The following is a 27,936-nucleotide window of genomic DNA, read 5'->3' as shown; positions in this document are numbered from 1 at the left end:
ACGTTTGCTGAAAATAAACGCATTTGGCAGTGAGAGGACGTTTCTTTTTTTCCTGAGTTTATAATGAATTTGGAGGGCAAAAATAATTAAATATTAAAGCATTAGACCTCACTAAAGGCTTCAGTCATACCAAAGTTATACTTAAATCCAAACTGGTTCTCTAGCAGATTAGTAAGAATGTCTCAACCCGTGTTCAAGAATGGCCTTTTCCCCTTTATTCAGATTACAACCTCTCACTTTCTGTTACTTGAAAAAGAGATTATCTCCTAAATATTTTTTAAACAAGCCATAGAAAGTTGGTTGCAATTTCAGTTTAATCCACCAGAAAAGACAGAACAAATATTATGGTTAAACTTAAATATAATAATTGATTAAAAAAATAAAATGTATGGTATAATTTATGGTATAATCTTTATAAATGATATCATAAATAGGACCGGTGGAGTTGTCACACAGGCAGCTAACAAAAATATATGGAAATGTCTGCTCTACTCAAAATTACAACCAACTAATTGCAGCATTATTGCAAAAATGGAAGAGGCAAGTGAAAGATGGCCCTGCATTAAAGATCAAAATTGGTTAAAGAAAATTGTGATGAAAAAAAAAAAGTATACCAGTTTAATTTAAGTAGCAAAAACTTGACATCTGTGCCATATAGACTGCAAAATAGTTGGGAAAAGATTTGATGTACCCATTCCATGGTTTATGAACTGATACATATGTTTCCACATACTGTATGTAGTTCAATGGCTGCTTTTACACAGGCAGCCCAGTTCTGATCTATTACCACTAATTGGAAAAATATCAGTACAATATCCAAACGTACATACAGAATATCATATTTGTACTCAGACACACATCACACCTCCCTTAATCGCTATTTATATTGGAATTAAATGTATTGATCAGAAAAACACATCTGAAATGTTAAAACCACAAATCTTAGCTTAAAACGTGAATTGAAAGCATTCTATTGAACTTACACACTTTCAGGAAAGGAAGGATAATAAACTTCGTAAGATATGTAGTCTTACAATAAGAGAAGAATATATGCAAAATAAAATACAAAATCAAGTGGACTTAAAGACCATAACATGTGGCAGTTAAACTTCTTGACACAATGAGTTGCCATGCATCCAGATTTTTCAATACGAGTTTCTCATCAAAATCATTTTCAGTGAACTACCAACCAAATCCTTGTGTGCATTTAACCAGGTGCAGCCTCTTACCACTAAACAAGGAATCTATTGCATACCAGTATGTCGGCTTCACAGCTAGGTTCAGCAAGGTGAGCTGAGAGAAACAACTACAACTGCTGTGGACAGAAGTGTGCTAGCTAGATGAGACTGATCAAATATGCTATAGAAACCGCAGGTAAATTGTCACATTGTTTCACATACAAGGGGAGTGCCAGGCACTGAGTTGAGGCATTTGTGACACAATCACATTAAAAAAAAAAATGTTTAACTAGGCAAGTCAGTTAAGAACAAATTCTTGTTTTCAATGACGGCCTAGGAACAGTGGGTTAACTGCCTGTTCAGGGACAGAACGACAGATTTGTACCATGTCAGCTCGGGGTTTGAACTTGCAACCTTCCGGTTACTAGTCCAACGCTCTAACCACTAGGCTACGCTGCCGCAAAAGATTTAATAAACGTTCAACTGATAGCACAACAAGGGGGATTTCAATAACATCCCTGGCTCAAGAAAAAAATAATAATAATGGATTCAAAATGTGCATGTCCTATTCTGACACAAGTCAATCATTTACAGGTCCAATTCCCTCAAACTATTGTCTCACCATACGGTCTTCTCTCATGCCAAAAGTTGGCAAGATCCATTCTGAAAGTGAAACCATTCTGTTATGGGCTGTGATGCATGGGAGCTAGATTTACTAGGCGTTAAAATGTCCTCCTCTAAAGCTATATTTCTACTCTTTGTTCAATTTTTTTTGCCCTATGGAAATAGCACAGTTGCAAACACTTAGTAAGTCTGTCCAAATATTTGTATGGCTTGGAGACGCATACCCCACCCAAACCTTTTTCCTTCCCCACATCACAAAATAAAAGATGTGGGTGAGGGATTTCTTCCTCTCTCAGCTATGGGAGGCCCAGAGTACACCAACATACCACCAATCATTACAGACATCATAGCTTCATTAAAGGACGGGGTACCTGTGATTGGGCCATTCTAATAAATGTACATTAGGCACCAAATTGAGGAAAACAGACTAAAACAGGGAGGAGCTACCTGAACTTGTCCAATAAGAAAAGCACATTTCCATTTTCCGTTGCCAAAGAGTTTTGCTACGTTTTGCCCTAATTAATAAAATCATGATGCATTAAAAGCCACCTAAAGATAAAATGGCACAAACCTGTCATTCTTGGTGCCATACAACAGCAGTAGTTTGTATTTCTCCATGTCTCCCTTCACCTATCAAAATAAAGTTGTGTTGCAAAGTCCAATGAGTCCCCCTTCCTCCCCCTAACCACAGATGAAATACCCTAACCACAGATGAAATTCACCAATCCCCATCCTAACCATAACTATTATTAAGCTGATAAAAATATTTGGGATTATATAAACATTTTAAAAAAGCATCTCAGAGTAGGAGTGCTGATCTAGGATCAGGTCCCCCGTCTATGTCATCTAATTCATTATTCCAAGAGGCTTTGAGAATACGGACCCTGACCATGGATTAGTGGTTAGAAGCAGACTCTACCAAGTACCCACCCTCCCAGCCTTATTCTACTACAGTCCACCGTAGAGGTGGATCTTGGCAAAGGAGATGGTCTCATAGTAGTCCTTGTGGCCTTTCTCGTAGATGACGAAGATAAACTTCCTGTCCTTTGCGCCGCCGCTCGTAAGTGATGTCATACAGGAGTAGCCGCTTGGCCCCGCCCAGATCTGGACGGCCTTCTTCTCCCACGACGTGCCATTGGTCAGAGACCAGCGCAGGGTTAGGTTGACCCCTGGAAGAAAGGAAAGAGAGAGACAGAGAGGAAGGGAAAGAAAGCGAGAGGGACAGAAAGGTTGAAGGTGGAAGTAAAAAATAATAACTCACCACTATTCCCCTTTCCCACCCATTCTGTCCACCAGAGGGCCCCAACCCAACCCCATAGTTCTTACTGTGAGTACTGTCAGCTGGGTTGGTGAAGTACATCACGCCTTCCTTCTGCAGCGCCCCTGCCGCTACCACAGGGTCTATCAGGGTGGAGTCAAACAACAGCTGCTCCAAGGGTAGCGTCTCGCCCCCGTCCAGGCTGCGCACCACCATGCGGCAGCGGCAGTGGTAGTTGTTCTGGTTGCGCACGTTGATGACGATGCTACCGTCCTCCATCTCTACAGGCTACAGAGGGGGGGGGGGGGGGGGGGGGGCAGAGATGAGTTTGATTGAGGAACTGAGGTGAGCCCGATCATGGCGTTTAACTGATAAAAGCTAATACAGTGTTTCTCAAGCACTTCTCATCAAGGGAAACTGATGGTTGTTACTCAGATTAATTCATTTAAGTTGTCCTACAGGGACTTGCTACTATAGCTTTCCAGTCCCTGGTACAAAAAAAAGTTGAGGAACTGCATTGTAATCAGTATACAGCACTACTGCATAAAACCAGAACAAAAGCAATGGTAAGCCGTCATTTTAAATAAGATTTTTTATTTTACCTTTATTTAACCAGGTAAGCCAGTTGAGAACAAGTTCTCATTTACAACTGTGACCTGGCCAAGATAAAGCAAAGCAGTGTGGCAAAATAATGACAATTTCGCAAATAAACACTGGAGTGATGCATGTGCACTGGGGTGCAAAGGAGCAAAACAAATATAAATAAAATAAATAACAATATGGGGATGAGGTAGTTGGTTGGGCTATGTGATCGGTAAGCTGCTCTGACAGCTGATGCATAAAGTTAGTGAGAGAGATATGTCTCCAACTTCAGTGATTATTGCAATTCTTTCCAGTCATTGGCAGCAGAGAACTGGAAGGAAAGGCGGGCAAAGGAGGAGTTGGCTTTGGATTTTTAAAAGTTGGGATTTAATGGAATTGAAAATGTTAGAGTTAGTGGATGCTCTTTTTGTACAGAGCCAACAACAGCAGAGTATTGTTCAACTAAGGAATGGCATGATATATACAAATCCTAAGGATTATGATTCAAAGGAACCCCCAGAAGGGTCATCCTCAGAAGGGTCATCCCCTGAAAAAAAACAAAGTATGTGGCTGTTACGTTAACCACGCCCCGATACCAAAGGAATGGTTCACCAATAAAAGGGGTGGCCATAAAGCCTCTGGTTCTTCATTTCAGCATATACCATGGATATTCATATACCATATCAGGACTCCGATACGTCATGGGTACCAGACCCTAAGGACTCTATGCCTCACAGCCCTCCTTTCTACTCCCGCCAGGCAAGCCCCCCGACATGTACACAGCCTGAGGATGTGTTTGATGGGGTGGTCAGTACTATTTTTGTGGATACCATCAAGGCCTCTGTAGCCACACTTTTAGACGTGGTAATTGGAGAGTATATAAGAGAAAAATGCCAAGGTTGTGAGATCAATCACCCCAGCCAACGAGGACCTCCGTGTTTATACGACCCACCGCGGTACTTCTTCTTCAACCACTTTGAGGAGCTGGTGAAAAGACTGTGGTCCAGCCACTTTATACCATCGATGGGCAGAGCCCTGGAGTCTATGGGTCTTGTGCCATCTATTCCCAGGGTTTACGGTGTAACCGAGGCTTTCCTACATGAACTGAAGGAGGTGATCTACATACATGAAACCAGACACGCACTGTTGGACGACAACAAATACAAGGAAGCTTTGGTTTAGATATAAATCAATGTTGTTAGAGAGAATAAATACATTTTTTCTTTTGAGAGAATTTACAAATGTTATGCAGCAAATTACTGAAAATAAAGTGAACGATGTATCACTCTACAAAACACACAATACAGGCGTTATGCAGAGCGTGTGCTAAACATGGAGCAAATCATGAGTCATGTAAGACATACGGGGAAGACTCTACAATGGACACAACTGGTATCACGTCTTGTGGATGATTCTAGAAACTAGAAACATCCTTGTCTAAGATTTTAGTTTATTTGTTGGAAACATTATTTAATTGTAACATGTATCATATTTGTTGTTTATATAACGGATGTATGCGTTTTAAAAATTCAGCATTATAAGACGGTAAATGTAAACCAAGTATACAAGGTGTTGCATGCATGGGTCATTGAGAAAATGGGTACTAATATCCTGCTACGTATCCTGAAGTGTATGGATACGTAATACTTGAAAACTTTTTTTTTACAAATATTTTTCTCGTTATTTGAAAGGGGCTCATTAATGTTATTGTACATCAGAGAGGCAAGAAGGATGGCGGAGCAGATGTTGAAAAACATTTATTCCACCCCCTCTAACCCAGGGTCGTTCGGGGGAAGGAGAGGTTCCAGAGAGCTATAGCCGAAGAAACAGGTAGCAGGTTAAGCGATGCTCAAGTGAATGATTGGCTAGCGGAGCTGGATGCTTCCATTCTGCATAAACCTGTGCGAAAACAATTTCCACTAAATAGAGTTCTCATCCCGTGTCCCAGTTTCAGGCGGATTTACTTGACATGCAGGCCCTTGCAGACAAATATGACAGAAATTGATACATGCTAACGGTTATAGATACAGTGCCTTGCGAAAGTATTCGGCCCCCTTGAACTTTGCGACCTTTTGCCACATTTCAGGCTTCAAACATAAAGATATAAAACTGTATTTGTTGTGAAGAATCAACAACAAGTGGGACACAATCATGAAGTGGAACGACATTTATTGGATATTTCAAACTTTTTTAACAAATCAAAAACTGAAAAATTGGGCGTGCAAAATTATTCAGCCCCTTTACTTTCAGTGCAGCGAACTCTCTCCAGAAGTTCAGTGAGGATCTCTGAATGATCCAATGTTGATCTAAATGACTAATGATGATAAATACAATCCACCTGTGTGTAATCAAGTCTCCGTATAAATGCACCTGCACTGTGATAGTCTCAGAGGTCCGTTAAAAGCGCAGAGAGCATCATGAAGAACAAGGAACACACCAGGCAGGTCCGATATACTGTTGTGAAGAAGTTTAAAGCCGGATTTGGATACAAAAAGATTTCCCAAGCTTTAAACATCCCAAGGAGCACTGTGCAAGCGATAATATTGAAATGGAAGGAGTATCAGACCACTGCAAATCTACCAAGACCTGGCCGTCCCTCTAAACTTTCAGCTCATACAAGGAGAAGACTGATCAGAGATGCAGCCAAGAGGCCCATGATCACTCTGGATGAACTGCAGAGATCTACAGCTGAGGTGGGAGACTCTGTCCATAGGACAACAATCAGTTGTATATTGCACAAATCTGGCCTTTATGGAAGAGTGGCAAGAAGAAAGCCATTTCTTAAAGATATCCATAAAAAGTGTTGTTTAAAGTTTGCCACAAGACACCTGGGAGACACACCAAACATGTGGAAGAAGGTGCTCTGGTCAGATGAAACCAAAATTGAACTTTTTGGCAACAATGCAAAACGTTATGTTTGGCGTAAAAGCAACACAGCTGAACACACCATCCCCACTGTCAAACATGGTGGTGGCAGCATCATGGTTTGGGCCTGCTTTTCTTCAGCAGGGACAGGGAAGATGGTTAAAATTGATGGGAAGATGGATGGAGCCAAATACAGGACCATTCTGGAAGAAAACCTGATGGAGTCTGCAAAAGACCTGAGACTGGGACGGAGATGTCTTCCAACAAGACAATGATCCAAAACATTAAGCAAAATCTACAATGGAATGGTTCAAAAATAAACATATCCAGGTGTTAGAATGGCCAAGTCAAAGTCCAGACCTGAATCCAATCGAGAATCTGTGGAAAGAACTGAAAACTGCTGTTCACAAATGCTCTCCATCCAACCTCACTGAGCTCGAGCTGTTTTGCAAGGAGGAATGGGAAAAAATGTCAGTCTCTCGATGTGCAAAACTGATAGACATACCCCAAGCGACTTACAGCTGTAATCGCAGCAAAAGGTGGCGCTACAAAGTATTAACTTAAGGGGGCTGAATAATTTTGCACGCCCAATTTTTCAGTTTTGATTTGTTAAAAAAGTTTGAAATATCCAATAAATGTCGTTCCACTTCATGATTGTGTCCCACTTGTTGTTGATTCTTCACAAAAAAATACAGTTTTATATCTTTATGTTTGAAGCCTGAAATGTGGCAAAAGGTCGCAAAGTTCAAGGGGGCCGAATAATTTCGCAAGGCACTGTATTTTCTCTAAAATAGTACTTGTAAGGGTCTTAAAAAATAAGAGTGGGGCAGAGGTGACCCAGGCCTTTGATTCTATCCTGAAGGAAGAAGGAACACCCAAGAAAGTGCAGACTGACGGCGGTAAATAATTTAATAATAATATTGTACATTTCGCTACAGGTTTGGATTTGAAAGCTTCAGTTGTTGAACGCTTTAACAGAACTTTGAAGGAGAGGATGTGGAAATACTTTACAGCTCACAACACACATAGATATGTGGATATAGTTCCAGATTTAGTAAAGGGTTACAACTACAGCTACCATAAGAGTATACGGATGAATCCCTCTGAGGTCTCTTCTGAAAACTCTTCTCAAGTCTTTAAAAATCTGTATGGTTTGTTCCTTCGCCATAAGATTTTATTTTATTTTAAATTCATAGTGGGGGACTAGGTACGTATATCCAAGTTGAGGGGTGTTTGACAAAAAAATATGAGCAAGGTTACAGTGATGAGTTGTTCAGTTACCAAATGTCTACCACGTATACAAGTTAAAATATTATGATGGGGAGCTTATAGAGGGTTCCTTTTATGAGAAGGAACTCCAGAGGGTACAGCTGGGTAAAGACAAAGTCTTTCACATGGAGGAGATTCTGGATCAAAAGAGAGAAAAGGGTCAAAAATGGGTGTTGGTCCGTTGGGAAAAAAACTGGCCCCAAAAGTTCAACAGTTGTGTATTAGAGGACGAGGTGGTGGAGGCAGTGGGGGTTAACGTAAACCCTCATGCGTGATAAAAACACCATCATTCGAGTGTACACAGGAGTGCTTCATGGAGCACCGTGGATTTTACCTGACTCTCCCCAGTAACACGTTTGCAGATATATATGGGAATAACAATGTTCGAATTATACAACCAATTTTCCAAAGCCTATAGAGTTATCAGAGGCCTGGGAAGTAGGTCTCAGCGAGATTACATACCCCCATAGTTGGTATAATATCAAGGATAAGGACCGTGATTTTTTTTATTTCAAAAGGATATGGGAACACCCAACACTTAAAAAACTTAAAAATGCTGATGGGGGTATAAAGACCAGCGGTAATTTAGCCTACATGTTGGGGATGAGTTACAATAAATGGACGTATGTGAAAGATAAATTATTCCCATTCCCTGCGGATATACATGCAGGGTTTTACAACATCTTTGTGTACACAGACATCATATCCTATCAAAAAGGTAGGGGACAGTTGTGTGCCCCTGCTGAGAACAGTTCATAGAGGGAAAGGATGGTGATGTAGTCACTGTTAACTACGACAGTTATATTTCTTACCTGTGAGCAAGAAATATATTGAAAACATTCTGGTTGAGCTTAAAACGAATCAGAAAAAAAATATTGAATTTACTTATGGTAAAACGATTGTAAAACTCCCCTTTAGACCCTCCAAAAACGTCTCTACATATCTACTATATTATTAGTATTATATATATATATTTTTAGAAACATAATACAAATACATTAAAATGGTTATGGTACACAACCACCATCTCGACCCTAACCGATATGTCTCATACTATGTTGGTCAAGTGGGTAATGGGTTACCCGGTTATCATTGATCCCCTACCATGTATGGTTCGGGGATAGGAGGTATATTTCTTAACCTCTCTAGGATGGTTTTACAGTTTATGAAGAGAGTTCTCAGCATAGCCAAACCACATTTAAAATCAGCAGCAAAAAATATTGTGAGGTTGTAGCCAATGCTATGACCAGACGGGCTTCATCAGATCCCGAGCATCAAGGCGGCTCGGGTCTTATGCTGTTGTCTCGAAGACCAAAAAAGGGGACCTCCGGGTATAAGGCGCAGGCCGGGCCTTAAAAAGCGGAGGTTAACCGTTAAAAGAAACTCAGTAAGTCAAAGACAACGTTAAGTGAGGTCTGGACCAAAAACGTCAAAAATAATACTCAGAAGTATTTTCTAAAAGAAAAGCAACATGTCTCTTTTACACCGCATGTCCTCTGAAGCTATAAAGACAGAGCTCAATCTTTTTATTGCATTTACGCCTCAAAGTGACCAAAAGAGATGGTACTAATATTGCAAATGATGCCCAAGTAAGTCTCATTAATTACCCCTTGGCCACCATCTTCTCCCAAGTGGATGTGACTTTGGGTGAACGCCTTATCAGTCAAAGCAGTGCCACCTATCCTTATAGGGCTATCCTGGAATGTTTACTAAACTACTCCGAAGACACAATTCAGCGCTGGGCTGTTTAGCAAGGATACTGCAGGAGCATCTATGGAAGACAGACCCCAGCACAGGTGAAAACAAAGGACTGGAGGCATGTGCTCACTACTGTGAGGAATCTCGACAGAGAGTTTGATCTTCTAGGGCCTATTCAAGAACGTTTACTCTTAAACTCGGTTGATTTAAGGCTAAAATGAACCAGGGCCAAGGATGAGTTTTGTCTGATGTCTGCCCAAGATGATAACTTTAGTTTAAAAGTGTTGGGGGCTACCCTTTTTATTTAAAAAAAAGTGTCTATCTCCGTCCGTTCATCTGGGTCATTCACAGGCTTTGATGAAAGGAAATGCCCTTTACACCTCTCCAAAGATTTACCATGAAAACATTTAGCATACTGGAGGGAAGTAGAATCTGTAGTCAAGAAAACCTGTTTCTAGGTCCTTGTTTCTAGGCATGTTTCTAGGCCCGCTACATGGTTATAGGCTTGGTTGATCACGCCTCTAATATGGGCAGCTTACATTAAACATACATTTTAATTCTCAACATTTCAATGCAGAGTATGTAGATGTCAGGACGGCCGTCAGGTCCTTGTTAAGGCTTTCCAACCACAAATTAATAACATATCGGTGCGAGAATTTTACAATCTATTCCTGGCTACCGGGAGGTATCTAAAAGATCTCTCTTTACCTATTGACAGAAATAATTTTGCAGAGGGTTACACATTGTATGTGTTCGATTTATCACCTGATGATGACACCTCAGGAAATCTGTCTGTGGTGTCCCAAGGTAACCTCAGGCTGGAAATGCGTTTCCGTACACCTTTAGCTTGTACAGTTCGTATGATTGTTTATGCACGCTCTGATTCAATCTTGGAAGTTAATGCCCGAAGACAAGTCTTAGTGGATTATTAGTATTAAGATGTTAAGGATCGTTGAGCAAAAACATGAATACCCACGAGCTAGAAGGTCTACCCACAAGCTACCCACGAGCTAGAAGGTCTCAGGAGCCGCTTGATTGGAAAACAATTGTGGAGTATGGGCTTGTGATGAACTACCTATTGAGAAATGGAAGGAGCGACCGGCCATGTCTATTGTCAATACCCATCCTAAACACATGCCGGGTGAACATTGGCTAGCTGTGACATTAGAAGATGAAGGAGGAAGAAAGATCTCAAATCTTTGATTCCTACGGCTTTTCCCCCCCAGATTTTCACATTTCTATCATCTATTAAACAGTTTTTTGACCAAAATTGGATCAAAGATCTACTACAGCATCAAACAAGTACAAGATAACATTTCCACTACATGTGGTCAACACTGTGTATTCTACCTATGCCAAAGAGCCAGTGGAGTTTCTTTTGAAGATGTTATGTCTCTTTATAATGATGATTTAAGAAGTAATGATAGCGCCGTAGATTGTTTTGTTAGAAAATATCAAAAGTGTTCAAGTATGTGTCCTTTAAGACCCTGTAATCAAGGTGTATGCTCACGTCAAATGTTTAAAGAATGTCACAAAATGTTAAATTGTATAAATTTTTTCAAATAAAATGTATTGATTTTAATCAAAAGTAATTCAAAAGTCTAACCACCCATACGTTCAGGGGTGAGGACTCACCCATCATTGAGTTATCAGCCCTTTCAAAGTGGGAAGGGGTTGATAGAACATCTTTAGGGGTGCTGTAGCTCTTCGAAGGGTTTTGTTTTAAAGTTTGAATCTGTTGAAGAAGCTTATAGTTTGGTAGACCTGAAAGGGGAATGTTGAGGATTGCCAGGGCTTTAAGAAACTGATGCCACCCAGGAGGTCTTCTGTCATCAGCAATCGTGTGGGCTGCTGTGGTACTTAAGCAAGTCCATCAGAACACACCTCTGCAACTGTTCCATGAGTGTGTTCAGTTCAAGTCGACCATAGGCCGTGGTAAATGCAAGAATGCAAGAAACACATTTGCATTACCCTGGGGTAGAACACACTTCTTGTTACGTCTCCATTTCACCAGGGCAATGTCTTGACTCAAGAATGAAAAACGTGAAATTTCGTATTGGTCCGAAAAAAAACAAATTTCATAAATTCTTCGGGACCCTTAACGATCGACGTTGTTAGCATATTGCTTCTCTGGGATAGTTTGCCCCAAAGCGAGTTTAAATACAATTTTGACAGATTTATTTTGGTTTTGTTGACCTCTATTCTGTCAGAGTCAAGACGTATACCTTCTCTGTCGTGATAGTCCTGAATGTACTTGTCTTTGCTCTCTGGATCAGTGACCGATGCAGGATACCCCGAAGCCATTTTCTTGCATCTCAAGGATGTCTTGATGTACTCCTTAAAAAGAGTGTCTGATTTCCTGGAACAGTTCCACACTTCAAAGATTTTGGGCACAAGATACCCCTTCTCTAGAGCTTTAGAGAATTCAACGGTGACCCATACACCTGTCAGGGCTCTTTCTTGATCTGAATTATCACAAGGCTTTTCCTGGTTGTTGTTTTCACTGCAGGTGCAAAAGGGGAAATCAAAAATTTCCTTGAGGTCCCTTGTAAGGCAACACTGGCAGAAACAACCCCCAGGGAGGGTAAAAAGTTGCTTTAAATCAGACCAAAATAGTTTTGTAGTAAGTCAACGTCACGGTGAATAATTTCAGGATGACCCATAGGATAACAAGAGGAACTCATTACATGAGGATAAAGGGGTGTAAAATCTACATATCCCATTGTCTCATAGGGTTGCGCTACATACCGTAATGTCAAAGCATTGGTACGAACTCCATACAAGGCCTGCCGGGGTTCCAAGAGTTCTGGTGTGTCAAAGCTGGAAAGGAAAGCTCGAACATGAGGATCAGACTTTGAGTTATGTCTACTCGTGCGCCCACATCTCATTCACTTTCAACCCATAAGTAGCCTGTAAAAATTCAAATTTGTCTTGGATCTCCTGGTACATATCCCCAAAAGTATTTTGGGTAAAGACACACATGGCCTGGGGCACAAAGCAAGATTTACAACCGTGGAAGAAACAACCGATGTCTCAACACCGTCAATCTCTGTGTATCCATCTACGTGATACGGGCCAATTGCCTTCCCCCCACTATTCAAAGCATGTTGAATAAAAATGTTTTTATCCTGGGCCAAGTACTCCAACCATTGAATGGACCTGCTAGAGTATGACTTGAATTGTCGTCGGTAGTTGTCAGGCGATGGAATAGCTATAGATGCTGGGAGGTAAAAAGTGTGTACGATAGGTTTTCATGCATGCCGATGCAATAGTTGTACAACTCCAGGGGTCAATCCCGGCATCTTTGATGACCTCTTCTCTGAATCTGAGGCATCCGTCACGCAGTATAACCACATCATTGTCACAGAATGACTCGGAAATCAAATGGTATGACGACATACTGTCTCATACCAAGTCATGAATCTCTCTCTCTTTGGGAGACATTTGATCACACCCGTATATTTCGGGGCTGGGATAAGATCCAATATAATGTAGATTCTCCTCAGATGTGACGAAATGAGGAAATCAACCTTTCACAGAGTTTTCAAAACCCAAGGCCTCAGGCATTTGAGCCAATCTCATGGGTAAGAAACTTAAGCTGTCAATGCATCTCTGGTTGAAGGCGGGGTCTACAAAACAAGATTTTACTACCTTGCGCTATGACACTGGGTGCAACGCCTTGTTGTATCAAGATGTTCAAAAGAAGATAGGAATCATAGGCTCTAGGATTGTACTGGGGTTGTAGGCTCTAGTTTCTGTACTGGGGTTTTCTGAAGTGTTTTAGAAAGCATAGTGCACAATCGGGTCCCTCTGCCGAACACTTTTCAGCCTTGAAAGTCATGGTAGATACAAAAATAGGCAAATAGGCGGATTGCTGATTAGTCTCAAAATCATAAAACACATTTCTCTGAATGTTCATCTTCAGCCGAGGGCTGAATATAGCACTCGTGGGGCATTTCTTGAAACAATCCAGTGTCTCTGCTTTTCAAAGGCCCATTACAGATTGGGCAATGTATGATCCCACACACTAGAGGTTTAGGGTTGTCTATTTTAAGGTTGTAATTGCAATGGCATTTTGGACATTTCTTGTTAATGCCTTGGGGTGCTATGTTTCAATTTTGTGTTTTTCGTAAGAGTAGGCCGAACGACATGTGCGTTGACAATCCGCACAGGGTGTTAGGTTTAAGGGTTGCATCGGACGTTTTTTACCCTCACATAGTTATAACGACAAGAGTGGTACAAAACCACAACAACAAAAAAATATTTTACCTTTATTTAACTAGGCAAGTCAGTTAAAAAATTCTTATTTTCAATGACGGCCTAGGAACAGTGGGTTAACTGCCTGTTCAGGGGCAGAACGACAAATTTCTTTCTACCTTGTCAGGTTGGGGATTTGAACTTGCAACCTTTCGGTTACTAGTCCAACACTCTAACCACTAGGCTACCCTGCCGCCCCAATCTTGATGTTCAGAGAATTTTCTAATTCGACTATGTCAGAGAAACCCACAGCCTCCTGTATACCTAAACCGACGGCATTTTGGAGCTCCCTAGCCTTTTGTAAAGCCTCTAGATCAGTACATCCAGGGTTGAGTAAATGTGATAGGCATAACTGATTACCACGATTGTTAACGTTTATGAGGTATTGCTTCTTATCGTTTATGATTTCTGATTGCATGAGACTATCAAGTTTCCTTCTCTGACCCCCTCCACCTAGGGTTTGGAGTACTATTTGTACAAAGAGTTCTAGGGTCCTATCAGCTATGATGGCTGAATTAGATTGAACAAGGCGTTCCAGCAGGGCTATAAATTGTTCAAGATCTGCTTCGCCATTGGGTAAAACAAGAGACACTGTGTTTTGCATACTATCTCCAGATATTTCAAGTTGTAAAACAGACATCACGAGGTTCGGCATAATCTGTAGCCCTTTCTAAAAGTTCTCAGAGAGTATTCAAAATCATCACATTAAAAAAACTGCATTAATCAAGGTTCTGATTCATCCATGTGAAATTTTTAAAAACTGACGAATCTCTGTATTACCGAATTTATTGCGGTACACAACACGAACACTTCTATCAATACCATCGCCACTGATTCATTACACGATTTCAAAAAGGCTTTATGGTGAAAGCAAACCATGCGATTATCTGAGGACAGCACCCCTTGAAACAAACACAGACAATCATATTTCATCCCGCCAGGCGCGACACAAAAGTCAGAAATAACGATATAATTCATGCCTTACCTTTGAAAATCTTCTTTTGTTGGCACTCCAATATGTCCCATAAACATCACAAATGGTTCTTTTGTTTGATTAATTCCGTCGTTATATATCCAAAATGTCCATTTATTTGGCGTGTTTGATCCAGAAAAACACCGGTTCCAACTCACGCATCATGACTACAAAATACCTAATAAGTTACCTGTAATATTTGTCCAAACATTTCAAACAACTTTCCTAATACAACTTTAGGTATTTTTTTTACGTAAATAATCGATACAATTTAAGACGGGATAAATTGCGTTCAGTTCCGGAGGAAAACAAAGTGGAGCGTGCTTTCAGGTCAAGCGCCTCTAACAAACAGCACGCTTCACTCTACCTTCGTTCTGAACTGGGCTACTTCTTCATTACACAAAGGAAAAACATCAACCAATTTCTAAAGACTGTTGACATTCAGTGTAAGTGATAGGAACTGCAAGCATATTTCTAGTAAAACGGGCTTGCCATATAAAACAAATTGAAAACAGATTGACCTCAACAACAAAAAAATTCCCTGGATGGATTGTGCTCGGGGTTTCGCCTGCCAAATAAGTTTTGTTATACTCAGACATCATTCAAACAGTTTTAGAAACTTCAGAGTGTTTTCTATCAAATACTACCAATTATATGCATATCCTTGTAGCAGGCAGTTTACTTTGGGCACCTCAGTCATCCAAACTTCCGAATACTGCCCCCTACTCCGAAGAAGTTAGTGTGTGTGGGGGGAGGGGGTTGAAGATGTGTGGGGGTTGTTGAAGACGTTGTGCTCGCATTCATTTGGTTAATTAAGGATATGAGTTCAGGGGGTACCTGTGATAACAGGTGTTCATGTGTTTGGGTTATTGATGGAGAGGTTGGCCCTAAAGCATTAATTTGGTTAATTAAGGATGTGAGTTTTTCTGGCATTCTAGAAGTAGCCATGTTACATACAGTTATTAGCGCTTGTTTGGGCGTTTTTTAAAATCAGATTGTTGTTTAACAAGCGGGGCGTTGTTCTATGCCAGAAGGATAGATCTTGACTGTATTGACGCCTCAGTAAAGCAACCATACGTTTGTGTAGCTGAACCTCTCTGGCTTTTAGAGCCCTGTAAAAGGCTGTGAGAAACCTATCTTGACGATCTATTTCAGGATCTGGGTCCTCATTGAGAATATCTTCAATGAATATTGTTTCTACCTCAGAATTGACTGTTGGCCGCTTCATACATCAACACATCGTCTTCCTCAGCCTTGTCATTGACAGTGTTGAAATTATCAGGTTTCAATGTTTTACTATGTATGTCCTGGGCGCCCTCTTCCTCTCGACATATTGGGCCTTCTGTGTCGGTATACACCTGGGAGGAAAGAAAAATGTCTGAAAGAAAAATATATACAAAATAGTGTATTAAAAATAAAATATATATTATATAAAAATGTCAATTTCAAATACATTTCAGATATATTAATATATTAACACAGTTCTCACTGTTAGGCCTTGGGGTTTAGTTAAATTACCTCTGGTTGTTTGACGCCTGCTTTTCTGAGGAATCCTCGATAATGGGGTTCCTATCCCTATGTCCTCTGGCTTTGTAGATTCTGTATGGTTTGTATAGCCATCATTGGAGTCTGAAAAAAAAAGTGACTTTTAAAAAACAAACATTCTATCAAAAAATGTATAACTAATAAAAAATGTAAAAAATTATAACGGGTCATAACGTATCCATAGAGAGCGTGCTCTTGAATCCAATCGTTTTCAGACCAGTCGCCCTTCTCGGGCCGGGGTGATTCTGCGCGGTGCACTTGTGCCAAAGTATCGTGATGCGCCTTAGGTGCTAGATTATATAGCGATTGGGTGGAGTTTTCTGGGGGTGTGTATCTGTGTGTTAAATCTGCGCTTCCTGTGTTTGGAGTTATGGGAAAGCCGGCCGTACAGAACGGTAGAATATCGTCGGTTTCAGCGCCCCCGAAGTCGTTCATAGGTAGAGTCCATATTTCCTTGGGTATTCTTGTTTAGGTCTCTGTCCCCTGTAAACACAAGATTAGCTTTTTAAAATAGTGTACACACTTTTGTTTAATGCTTAATATATGAAGATTATTACACCTTTTTATTTTTTGGACTTAAAAAATAGCTTGAGGCTGTAGGGCTGCGTAAAGAAGAACAGGCCCCCGTTTGTTCCTCTGAATCGTCATCATGGATAGTTAGTTATCATGTTGGATGATCCAAATCAATTATTCCCGGTAGCAGCTGTGTAAATGTCGGGTATCCTATTGACAATTTTAAATAATATAAAAATATATTTATACGAAATAAATATACACTATTTTAACATTAAAAAAAGACTTACATTTGACATAAAAACATACCGGAAAATTCGATGACCTCCACTTTTAGAATATCTGTAAAAACCATATATAAAAACAACAGTTTAATATTTGAGGAAACCTTATTAGAGAGAGAGAGAGAGAGAGATCCAAACAGTGCAGTAATTTCTAACAGGTAATATCAAACATCTCCCACAAACTACCTAACGCACACAAAATCTAATCTAATATATTATTATTTCCACATCCTCACCTTCAAAATTCTCCATGTGTAAAGGCTGTGTCCTGACTGAGCCAATGTATGGAATGAACTTACAGACCAGGGCATTGTTTGTTGGTCCCCCACCCATCCTGGGGAAATAACACCTGTTTTTTTCTGGAGACAACTTATGTGCAAATAACCCCCTAGTGTTGTTCAGAAAGAAAAACATTGTTTTTAAACCTTAGGGGGTGTCTAGGCCTATTCTATGGTGGTTGTGGGGTTTGACTTTTGCTCCCTCCATCCTTGGGAAATAACAAATGCTGTTTTTGGAGACACCCTGTGTGCAAAGGACCCCATAATGTTGAATTGTTTCATACACAATTGCAGAGACACACACACACACACCGAAAAAAAACAACATTGTTTTGAAACACACCTCTTTCCCAGAAGCCTTTTAAACATGTTATAATTAGTTAAACAATTTTACTAGGCAATATTTAACCATGCCAGAAAGTTTTTATACACAAAAAAATGTTATACAACAGATATAGTATTACCGCACAGTACCACATTTTAATACCCTTTAAATGCTTAGATTTATAACTGTCTGTTGTAGGAAAGACTGTATTCATATAAAACAAGGCCTTTTGATTATTTGGAAGATTCTCTAGGTGTGGTTGACTGTTGATTCCTCCATCCTCGGAAAAAACACCTTTTGTTTTTGGAGAACCTATGTGCAAATGAGCCCTAGTGTTTAAAACAATGTTAAGAAAAAAACATTGTTTCAACACACAACTGCAGAGAAAGACACATACACACACACCTCTTTCCCAGAAGCCTTTCTGAGACCGAAAGAGAGAAAAAAACTAAGATTACTTTCGTTAAAGGTGAGATACAATTTTAAAACCCTTTATTTAATTCTAAATCTTTAGTACAAACCTTTTAAACATGTTATAATTAGTTAAACAAGTTTACTATTTCTTTCTTACATAAAAAGGGGAGGCTCTATGGTCAACCATCACATCCATCCGTCTCTAAATCCCAGTTTTCGGGGTCTGACCGGTTCAGACAGTTTTCTTTCCCTGGATAGATCAAAACGTCTTGCCTTTAGGCCCTGGGTCTGTCTTAGGGATAGAAGCACCCAGCAGCGTAATTGTTCACGATGTTGGAAAAGATTTTCCAGCTGTTTCATCATGTGATAATGTGACAATGTGATAATTGCCCCACGTAAAGCTAAAGACTGGCACAAAATAGTTGACCTCTGTTCAGGCTTTTGAAAATGCATACAACCTAACTGATTTGGTTGCATTGGAACTATCGAATTGGGCACAAACTAAAATTGTCACTTTGGAGTCTGGACTATACGCCAATGAAGAGATTCTTATGGCTTTCAAATCATCGCGCCAGCAGACTTCCTCTTCCAGTGCGTACCCAGGCAGGGTTGTCCCACTCAGGGCCTGTTCGATCTGGCATAGCCCCAGCCGTATCTTAAGCCATTCTCTCATCCGCAGCGCAGGAGAAAAACTCCCTGCGTTTGTTTGAAAAAGGGTGCTGTGGCCGCTGTTTGTGAAAATCTTCACCGTCACTCATATCCAGCACTCCATTAAAACAATCAGGGTCTTCCCAAAGAATGTCTTCGGTGGTTTTGTCATTGTGTTCTTGACACGAGGAACACAGTACACCTACAATTTGTCTAGGAGACATGTTTAACCTCTCTAAGGTATGCTAGCGTCCCACCTGGCCAACATCCAGTGAGACTGCAGAGCGCCAAATTCAAATACAGAAATACTCATTATAAAATTAAGAAAAGATACAACTATTAAACATAGTTTTAAAGATTAACTTCTTGTGAATCCAACCACTTTGTCAGATTTCAAAAATGCTTTACGGTGAAGGGCATACCTTACAATTATTTGAGAACATAGCCCAGCAGACAAATCATTACAAACAGTAACCAGCCAAGTAGAGTTACACAAGTCAGAAATAGAGATAAAATGAATCCCTTACCTTAGATGATCTTCATATGATGGCACTCAGAAGACATTCATTTACTCAAAAATTTTTCCTTTTGTTCGATAAAGTCTCTTTATATCCAAAAACCTCAGTTTTGTTCATGCGTTTTCTTCAGTAATCCACAGGCTCAAACGCAGTCAAAACAGGCAGACAAAAAAACCCAAATTGTATCCGTAAAGTTCATAGAAACATGTCAAACGATGTTTATATTCAATCCTCAGGTTGTTTTTAGCCTAAATGATCTATAATATTTAAACCGGACAATAACGTTGTCAATATAAAAGGTAAACAAGAAAGGCACTCTCTCGGGATTGCGCATGTAAAAGCTCTGTGACACGTCAGGGTCCACTCATTCAGACTACTCTTACTCCCTCATTTATCAGAACACAAGCCTGAACATTTTTCTAAAGACTGTTGACATCTAGTGGAAGGCATAGGAACTGCAATTTGAGTCCTAAGTCAATGGATACTGTAATGACATTGAATAGAAAACTACAAACCCCCCAAAAAAACTATATATGATATATGCATATCATATCTTGTGGGCCCGAGTAGCAGGACGTTTAATTTGGGCATGCTTTTCATCCAAAATTCCAAATGCTGCCTTCCTTCCTGCTCACTCCCTCCCTGGTTAGCTTTACCTGGCACTCATCTGGGTTGAAGTCCAGGGCTTGTTTGGGCTGGTTGTAGGGGATGCTCTTTAGCGCGGCGCCATTCCTCCAGTTTCGTCCGTGATCGTCACTCAGAATGCAGAAGACCCCGTCACCCTCCAGGGTGCCATGTCCACACACCACCAGACGCCCCTTAGCAGGAGGGTAGTGCTTCTGTGAGCAGAGACATGGAGAGACAGTCAAAATAGTGTACTCTGTCAAAGCACAACAGTTCAATCAAAACGACTGACCTTAGTAATAAATATTGGGGTCAATGCACCAAGGTTTATTATTATACGCAATATAAGGGTTAGTGTTATGATGATAGAAATTGGCCTCATAATTGACAACACAAAAGTAGGCTACAAAAGTCAGCAATGTGATCACAAGGAATGAAATATAAAAGAGCTCTCGTCATAGGTCGGTAGAGAAGGCAAATAAAGAGGGGGAAACTACAATTAATTAAAATATAAAAATAGCAACATGCAACCATTTCTATGATTTCACTGAGTTACAGTTCATATAAGGACATTCAGTTCATTGAAATAAATCCATTAGGCCCTAATCTATGAATTTCAAATGACTGAAGAAAAAAAAAGGATATGCATCAGTTTGTCACAGACACCTTAAAAAAAAAAATAATAATTTAAAAAGAATTAAGAGGTAGGTGCTTGGATCAGATAACCAGTCTGTTGTGACCACCCTTTGCCTCTCCTCCAAATAGAGTTGATCAGGCTGTTGATTGTAGCTTGTGGAATGTTGTCCCAGTGCTTTTTAATGGCTGTGCGAAGTTTCTGGATATTGGGAGGAACTGGGACATGCTGTCGTATACGTCGGTCCAGAGCATCCCGAACATGCTCAACGGGGGACATTGTCTGGTGACATTGTACAGCCCAGGGACGAAGTTCTTGACCCCCAGCTGGACCGAGAGGTTCCTTGGTGGGCTCCAGCTGAGTCCGTCGTCCATGCTCTCCACCAGCATTATACTGGCGGGGTCACACTGGTACTGGTGGAAGCACAGAGAGTAGATCACTATACAGCCCATGGGAGAACTGAGCCATTTTTAGCTTCCAGGACTTGTGTACAGAAGATCCTTGCGACATGGAGCCGTGCATTATCATGCTGAAACATGATGTGATGGTGGCGGTTGAATGGCACGACAATGGGCCTCAGGATCTCGTCGCAATTGTGTTTGTTGTCCATAGCTTATGCCTGCCTATACCATAACCCCACCATGGGGCACTCTGTTCACAATGTTGAGATCAGAAAACCGCTCGCCCACATGACACCATGCACAATGTCTGCCATCTGCCCGGTACAGTCAGTTACAACACCAAACTGCAGTCAGGTCAAAACTCTGGTGAGGACGACGAGCATGCCGATGAGCATTCTGACAGTTTGTGCAAAAACTATTTGGTTGTGCAAACCTACAGTTTCATCAGCTGTCCGGGTGGCTGGTCTCAGACGATCCTGCCGTTAAAGAAGACGGATGTGGAGGTCCTGGGCTGGCGTAGTCACACGTGATCTGCGGTTGTAAGGCCAGTTGGACGTACTGCCAAATTCTCTAAAACGATGTGATTAACATTCCATTCTCTTGAAACAGTTCTGGTGGACATCCCTGCAGTCAGCATGCCAATTACACTTGGGCATCTGTGGCATTGTGTTGTGACAAAACTGCACATTTTAGAGTGGTCTTTTATTGTCCCCAGCACAAGGGGCACGTGTACTGATCATGCTGTTTATCAGCTTATTGATATGCCACACCAGACAGGTGGACGATTTATCTTGGCAAAGGGGAAATACGCTTTTTGTGCGTACAGAACATTTCTGGGTCCTTTTATTTCAACTTATGAAACATGGGACCAACACTTTATATGTTGTGTTTATATTTTTGTTCAGTGTATATGTATTAATTAAATTAACTATATAAATTGACTCTAAGAGCGAGAGGAAGAAGGGGAGATGAAGAGAAGTCTGAAAACCTTGGATGATGGTGACCCACCTGAATGCCGAAGCCGGGCCCAGGGACGAAGTTCTTGACCCCCAGCTGGACCGAGAGGTTCCTTGGTGGGCTCCAGCTGAGTCCGTCGTCCATGCTCTCCACCAGCATTATACTGGCGGGGTCACACTGGTACTGGTGGAAGCACAGAGAGTAGATCAGTAGCACAGACCCAGTCTCCTCATCCACCACCACTGAACCGAGGTTCAGTCCGTCAGCCAGGACGCCATCGTTTACTATGAAGGTGGTGGGAGACCACGTGGCACCTAGGGTGGAGGGGAGGTATAGAGGAGGGAGAGAGAGAGACAGAGGGAGGAGGAAAGTATCAGTCATAAGTAGAGTGCTGTAAATAAAAAAAATGCACAGGAGTGAAGATTCACTGATAAAAAGCCATGTCAATTCAAATATGTGTATGAGTGTCTGTGTTTCTCTGTCCTGTCTCTGTCTGTCTGAAATGGGAATATTTAACAAAGTTCATATTTAATATTTAGAGTGAACACAATGTTTAGCATATTTGGAGTTATTGTAATACATCATTTCCAGGGTTCCATATGTGACACTCAAGGTGCAGGCTTATGGTCACTAGACTTGTTATGGATTATTCTCATATCTGTTGATAGTGGTTGATGCCAGACTGGAGGCCGCCGGGTTCCAAAAATAATGCAATCAACTTTTACTCTGTGCAAAATACGCCTATCCGGGCACCTGGGCCAGATAAATCAAATCCCCTCAAAAACTGCAGTCCAAGACAGTCCAAGCAGTTCTTGCATGAGAAATGGCTTTTTGCTTAGAAGCTAGCTTTTTGACCATTTTAATTGAAAACAATCACAGTAAGGTACTTCAATTGTTACCAAGAAATGATTTGATAACCAGATAAAAACAGATCCACTTTGCCTTTAAGAGAAGATTTGCAGCTTTGATTAAAAAAAAGGTCCAATGTAAGTTCTTTTTTTAAAATCTCAATATCAAAACAGCTCTTACATTGAAAGGGTATTATCATAATTATTCTAACATCAGTGTGGAAATATATATAAAACAGGAAAATCAAGTTTATCTACAATGGGTATTTAAGACAGAAGAGCCTGATCAGAGAAGGCCAGTTAGACATTTTCTCTGCTCTGTGCTAGAAGAGTCTTCCTGTTGCAGCTTGTAATAAACAAGTTTTATTCATTTTATCTGCAACTGCTCTCCTTTTTGTTCACCTGGAATTTCCTATTAGAATTATTCCTCACAAAATCCAGACAAATAAAATACCATGATTTGGGGGATTTTCACAAAATGTAATTCATAGAATATTCATTTTGAGGAAGGATTGTTGACATATATCTAAAAGCATAATTGACCAATAATGACTCAAAGTTGGCATATTTATGTCATATTGACCTTACCCAGGCCTCCTTTAACCCACTCCATAGTGTTTACTCTGTAGGTGCTACAAAGCATACAGTGGTGTCATATAACGCTTTACCGTTTGCTCTGTATTATGAGTGCTATTTTGATTCTAAAATGTTTTTGAAACATTCATTTATGAAAATTGAAAAATATAAACATGAATATTGAAAAAATAAAGTGTTTGATTTTGCAAAATGTTTCATATGTTGTTGAACGTAATATACTCTACGGACATATCAAAGTTCCAGAGTGGGATCTCTGATACTTTTAGAGTTATGATCCAATTTGTAAGCAGTAACAGAGTAAGGGCAGCAGTGAATTGTGGACCACAACCAAACCCCTCACTGTTTTCCAACGTGAGCAACTATTGGGCAGAACAGGCCGGGTTGGCATAGATTGTTGACAACATATATTTAGTCTCCAATGTTTTTTGAAAACAAATAAAATTTGCACAATGTGCACTTGGTGTCTGTCACATGCATCGTTACAGTCGTTGCTTAGCTAGCACTGACATGAAAATAGGTAAAAACACCTCAAAACAAGACATGGTATCAAGAACAAGATAAAACTAGCTGAAACGAGCCAATTACAATTCCCCACATCGCAGGTTCTCATCATTGTTATGTCAGTAAATCAATTAGCCCATGTCAGCAAAAAATGTTTTGATTGGTAAGTTATCTAAACTTGTAGTAACCATGGTTGAATTACCAAATGGGGGGGCACCATTGACCATCAGATAGCATATTAAGAACTGCAAGTTCTCTCCTCCCTATGGCAAAATGTGTACAGTTGCAGGAAATTATCTGTAAAACTGCACATTTTTCTCTCCGCCCCATAACAAAATTAGTAGAATTACATGAAATTAGTTATAATTTTGCTAAATTCTCTCCACCTCATGGCAAAATGTGTAGAATTGCAGCAAACTTGCTTTAAAACTGCAACAATCTCTCCACACCCAATGGCAAAATGTGTAGAATTGCAGGATTTGTTTTGCTGTCAAAATCCTTGCTGACTGCATGTGTGGGAATGGATGTGGGTACGCAGACATGCGAGCCACTGTGGCCCCTCACGAGGAGTTCAATGTTGCCCATCCCTGCATTGCACTGTGTCTGTCTGTCTGCTCTCTCTGCCTGCCTACCTCTGTCTGTGGACCGTCGCATGGCAAGGAACTTGGCCCCCACGTCACTGGCGGACTTCTTCCGGGCCTCAGCGAAGGCCAGCAGACTGCCCTTGGGGGTGAAGGAGAGCAGTGGGATCCGGTAAGTGTCCACCTCTCCTGCCCCGCCCCTCACCCACAGCAACTGCTCATCATAGACCAGGGGGTCAATCTGGGAGAGAGAAAGAGAGACTTAATTTGCCTCACTGCTTGGCAGATGTAGCCACTTGCCAAGTTAGGCCAGGTGAAACTGAGTGGGCAGAAAGCGAACCTCCAAGTTCCCTCTTGGAAGAAGCTTGGATTTTAGCCAACAAGAACTGCGGAGAGAGACCATTATAAAAAAAGACAGCATGAGACAGTGACAGAACAAGATCAACAGGATGTGTCCATAAAATCATTCTCTGTGCCATCCAAGTTCACTAATGTAAACCCACACCCCTGTAATGTCAAGTGCCATGATCCTTCAGAACAAGTGTTACTCTTGTTCACATACCGTGTGCCACCAATTCAGCAAGTGAACTCATCTGCTATTAAAAACACAGGATGGATTACTAAATGTAGAGGTGCAAGAGGTTGTTGGATTGTTTTGGTCGCTGAGCTTTGCAATGGCCTGCTAGTGCAAACTTACAGCGCAAGTCTATTGCAGTGTTGATAACAGCTCTTGCACCACAACTTTCTCACAGCCAAAGTCATTATACTGCTATGTTTTCTTGCAGTAAACAATCTACAAAATGGATTGGCTACATCTTGCAAAGCTGTGTAGAATTCTGCACTGTATAGGAGACGTCACACTCAAGCCTACACAGCAAAGCCACAGGAAGTAGGGATGCTGAGGGTGATAAGGCACCCCTTGAGAATTCAGAATAATAATAAAAACATTCATACAAAGTAATGCACTGGGCCTTTACTAGTATTAGTGGACCGATAGACATCTGTAGCGCAGGCACAGCATTTGTTGTTTTTTTAACAATCACTGGTTTCCCAAAAAAAGGTAGTTATAGAACTAAGAACAGTAACTAACAGGAGTCAATAGTTGGATGTAATTGTTGTTGCCCTGTCCCTCTCTCTGCAATTGTCATTCTAATGGAATCCAAAAAGAACAAAACCCTGTCCTCAAACATTTATGTCAAAAGGCGCAAAATGATGGGCAAAGACACAAATCAACAACAAAAATCAACAACAAAAGACACTCACTCAATCAATCATAAAATTAAATATTTTTTGGGGGGATCAAATAACAGGGAAAACAATCACTTTTTGTGCAGTTTTAAATGTATCATCCTTACAAACAACTTTATCTAAATCTACATTACTGTATTGTACATAGGCTGGTCATCTAGGTTTGTACCTGCAGACTTTCTATCACCATGAAAAAACAAAACAAGCACAATACAGTAATTGAGTACATTGAGACATCAAGTGGTTTGTGGTGATGTGGCTCAGTTGGTAGAGCATGGTGCTTGCAATGCGAGGGGTGTGGGTTTGATTGCCACGGGGGACCTGTATGAAACTGTATGCACTCACTACTTACTGTAAGTTGCTCTGGAGAGCATCTACTAAAATGGAAAGGGAATGAATAAACCATTTCAGGTCACACTGAGAAATAAGTTACATTTGCAAAGTATTCCAATAAACTGTAAAACTTATCAGGAAAGTATTTTTATACTCAAGTTTTATCAGATTACCGGTTTTGACAAGATAATTATCAGACTCAAGCTAAAAATGCTGGTAAACACTCAGGAATTACAACCCATGACTGAAAAACCGGTCAAAATACCTGACAAGTACCTGGCCAAAAGAGGTGCATAGACTTGGCGATAGAACTGAGAAAAGTAATGCGATCCAGCTTCGTACTCCCATCAAACCAGCCCTTGTGACCATGCTGTTCAGTATTCTCTCCGCCGTTCTTTTGACGAAGAAAGCTATGATACTATGGCATCAGAGCAAAACTGTAGCGCAATAAACAACAATCACTTCCTCCTCACCGAAACCCTAAACACCGCGGTCATATGACTGAAGTGGGCGGTGACATGACTAACTTATCCTTCTACTTCTTCGTCTTCTGTGGGTTTTATGGCGGACTACAACCCAAAAAGCTGCATTGCCGCCACCAACTGGACATTTTTTTTAATTTTTTATTTAAGTAGGCGAGTGAGTTAAGAACAAATTCTTATTTACAATGACGGCCTACCCTCCGGCCAAACCCTCCCCTAACCAGGACAATTGAGCGCCGCCTTACAACCGGTTGTGAAACAGCCTGGGTACCAGTGTTGCCACCTAATTTTCAGGGGAAGTTGCTAGGGGCAGGTCGATTTGTTGCTAAAAGTAGCTAAATTACATCGTGATGTCATTGCGTGATGACGTCATTACATAATAACGTAAAACCGCGTCATTACGTAGAATACACAACAATGTTACTCAAATTGACTGGCCATCTTGGCGAAAAATATGATTTGACATTTGTTAGTTTAGATTTGTTTGTTTATTATCACATATTTTTATTTGTAAAAGTAATATAAACACAACACATTTTATATGATCAGATTTTTTTTTTAAACACAACACAACTACCTCTTTCCCTACTGTATTTAATTAATTAATTTATTTTGCTCCTTTGCACCCCATTATTTTTATTTCTACTTTGCACATTCTTCCATTGCAAATCTACCATTCCAGTGTTTTACTTGCTATATTGTATTTACTTTGCCACCATGGCCTTTTTTTGCCTTTACCTCCCTTATTTCACCTCATTTGCTCACATCGTATATAGACTTGTTTATACTGTATTATTGACTGTATGTTTGTTTTACTCCATGTGTAACTCTGTGTCGTTGTATGTGTCGAACTGCTTTGCTTTATCTTGGCCAGGTTGCAATTGTAAATGAGAACTTGTTCTCAACTTGCCTACCTGGTTAAATAAAGGTGAAATATTTTTTTTTTCTTTTTTAAATTGAATCATTGAACATTTACACATGACACATTATTGAACAATTACATTTAATTTATTTTCTCTTTAACTAGTAAACCTACACATTCTGAACAATTATAGTTTGAAGCAGTGTATTGGTAGTTAGTTAACATGCTACCTAACTGATCAACAATTATTGGTACAAGCTAATAACAAGGTATATATGCTATCTTATTGAACAAGCAACTTAGCCCAAATAATGATGTGCGCTAGGCATCTCTCTCCAGCTCTCTCCAGGTTGTTATGCTGCTTGGCTGGCTAGCTGCTCAAGGGTTTCCTCCAGATATTGCCACAGTTCTCGTTCACATTGCAGTGCACACTGTCACCATCCTGTGTGTGTCCGCAAGTTCCAGAAAGTCCACTCCTTGCATACGTACTGTAAATATGAAGCATCATAGATTGGCAAGGAAATCCTCTTCATCTTCACTCTCCAACTGCATTGTCACGGAGCCGGAACCAGCAGAAGAGGATGGAGCGGCCTTAAAGCTGTATGCTGCTGTGGTGACAAACTGCTGCAGAACTTCATT

The 27,936-nt window shown here is 40.5% G+C and overlaps 1 protein-coding gene across 2 annotated transcripts; it reads right to left on the bottom strand.

Annotated features, from left to right (window-relative positions):
* Nucleotides 1-296: 296 nt before the first annotated feature.
* neu1 (neuraminidase 1) lies at nucleotides 297-26,565 on the bottom strand. 2 transcript variants are annotated; one of them, XM_036971763.1, is made up of 6 exons: nucleotides 26,230-26,565; nucleotides 24,424-24,613; nucleotides 21,897-22,159; nucleotides 19,886-20,068; nucleotides 3,129-3,348; nucleotides 297-2,971 (listed from the first exon to the last, which is right to left on the bottom strand). In XM_036971763.1, the coding sequence occupies exons 1-6, from the start codon at nucleotides 26,320-26,322 to the stop codon at nucleotides 2,751-2,753; spliced, it is 1,170 nt and encodes a 389-aa protein (XP_036827658.1). In that variant the 5' UTR covers nucleotides 26,323-26,565; the 3' UTR covers nucleotides 297-2,750. The 2 variants fall into 2 exon arrangements, with proteins under 2 accessions (XP_036827658.1, XP_036827659.1); XM_036971764.1 differs by having other exon boundaries at nucleotides 26,219-26,465.
* Between the last annotated feature and the right edge of the window lie 1,371 nt (nucleotides 26,566-27,936).

Source organism: Oncorhynchus mykiss, chromosome 32 (genome assembly GCF_013265735.2).
Source record: "Oncorhynchus mykiss isolate Arlee chromosome 32, USDA_OmykA_1.1, whole genome shotgun sequence".
Classification (NCBI taxonomy): Eukaryota; Metazoa; Chordata; class Actinopteri; order Salmoniformes; family Salmonidae; genus Oncorhynchus; species Oncorhynchus mykiss.
Note: the sequence above shows the minus strand (reverse complement) of the source record. Positions and strands in the feature narration are given on the sequence as shown.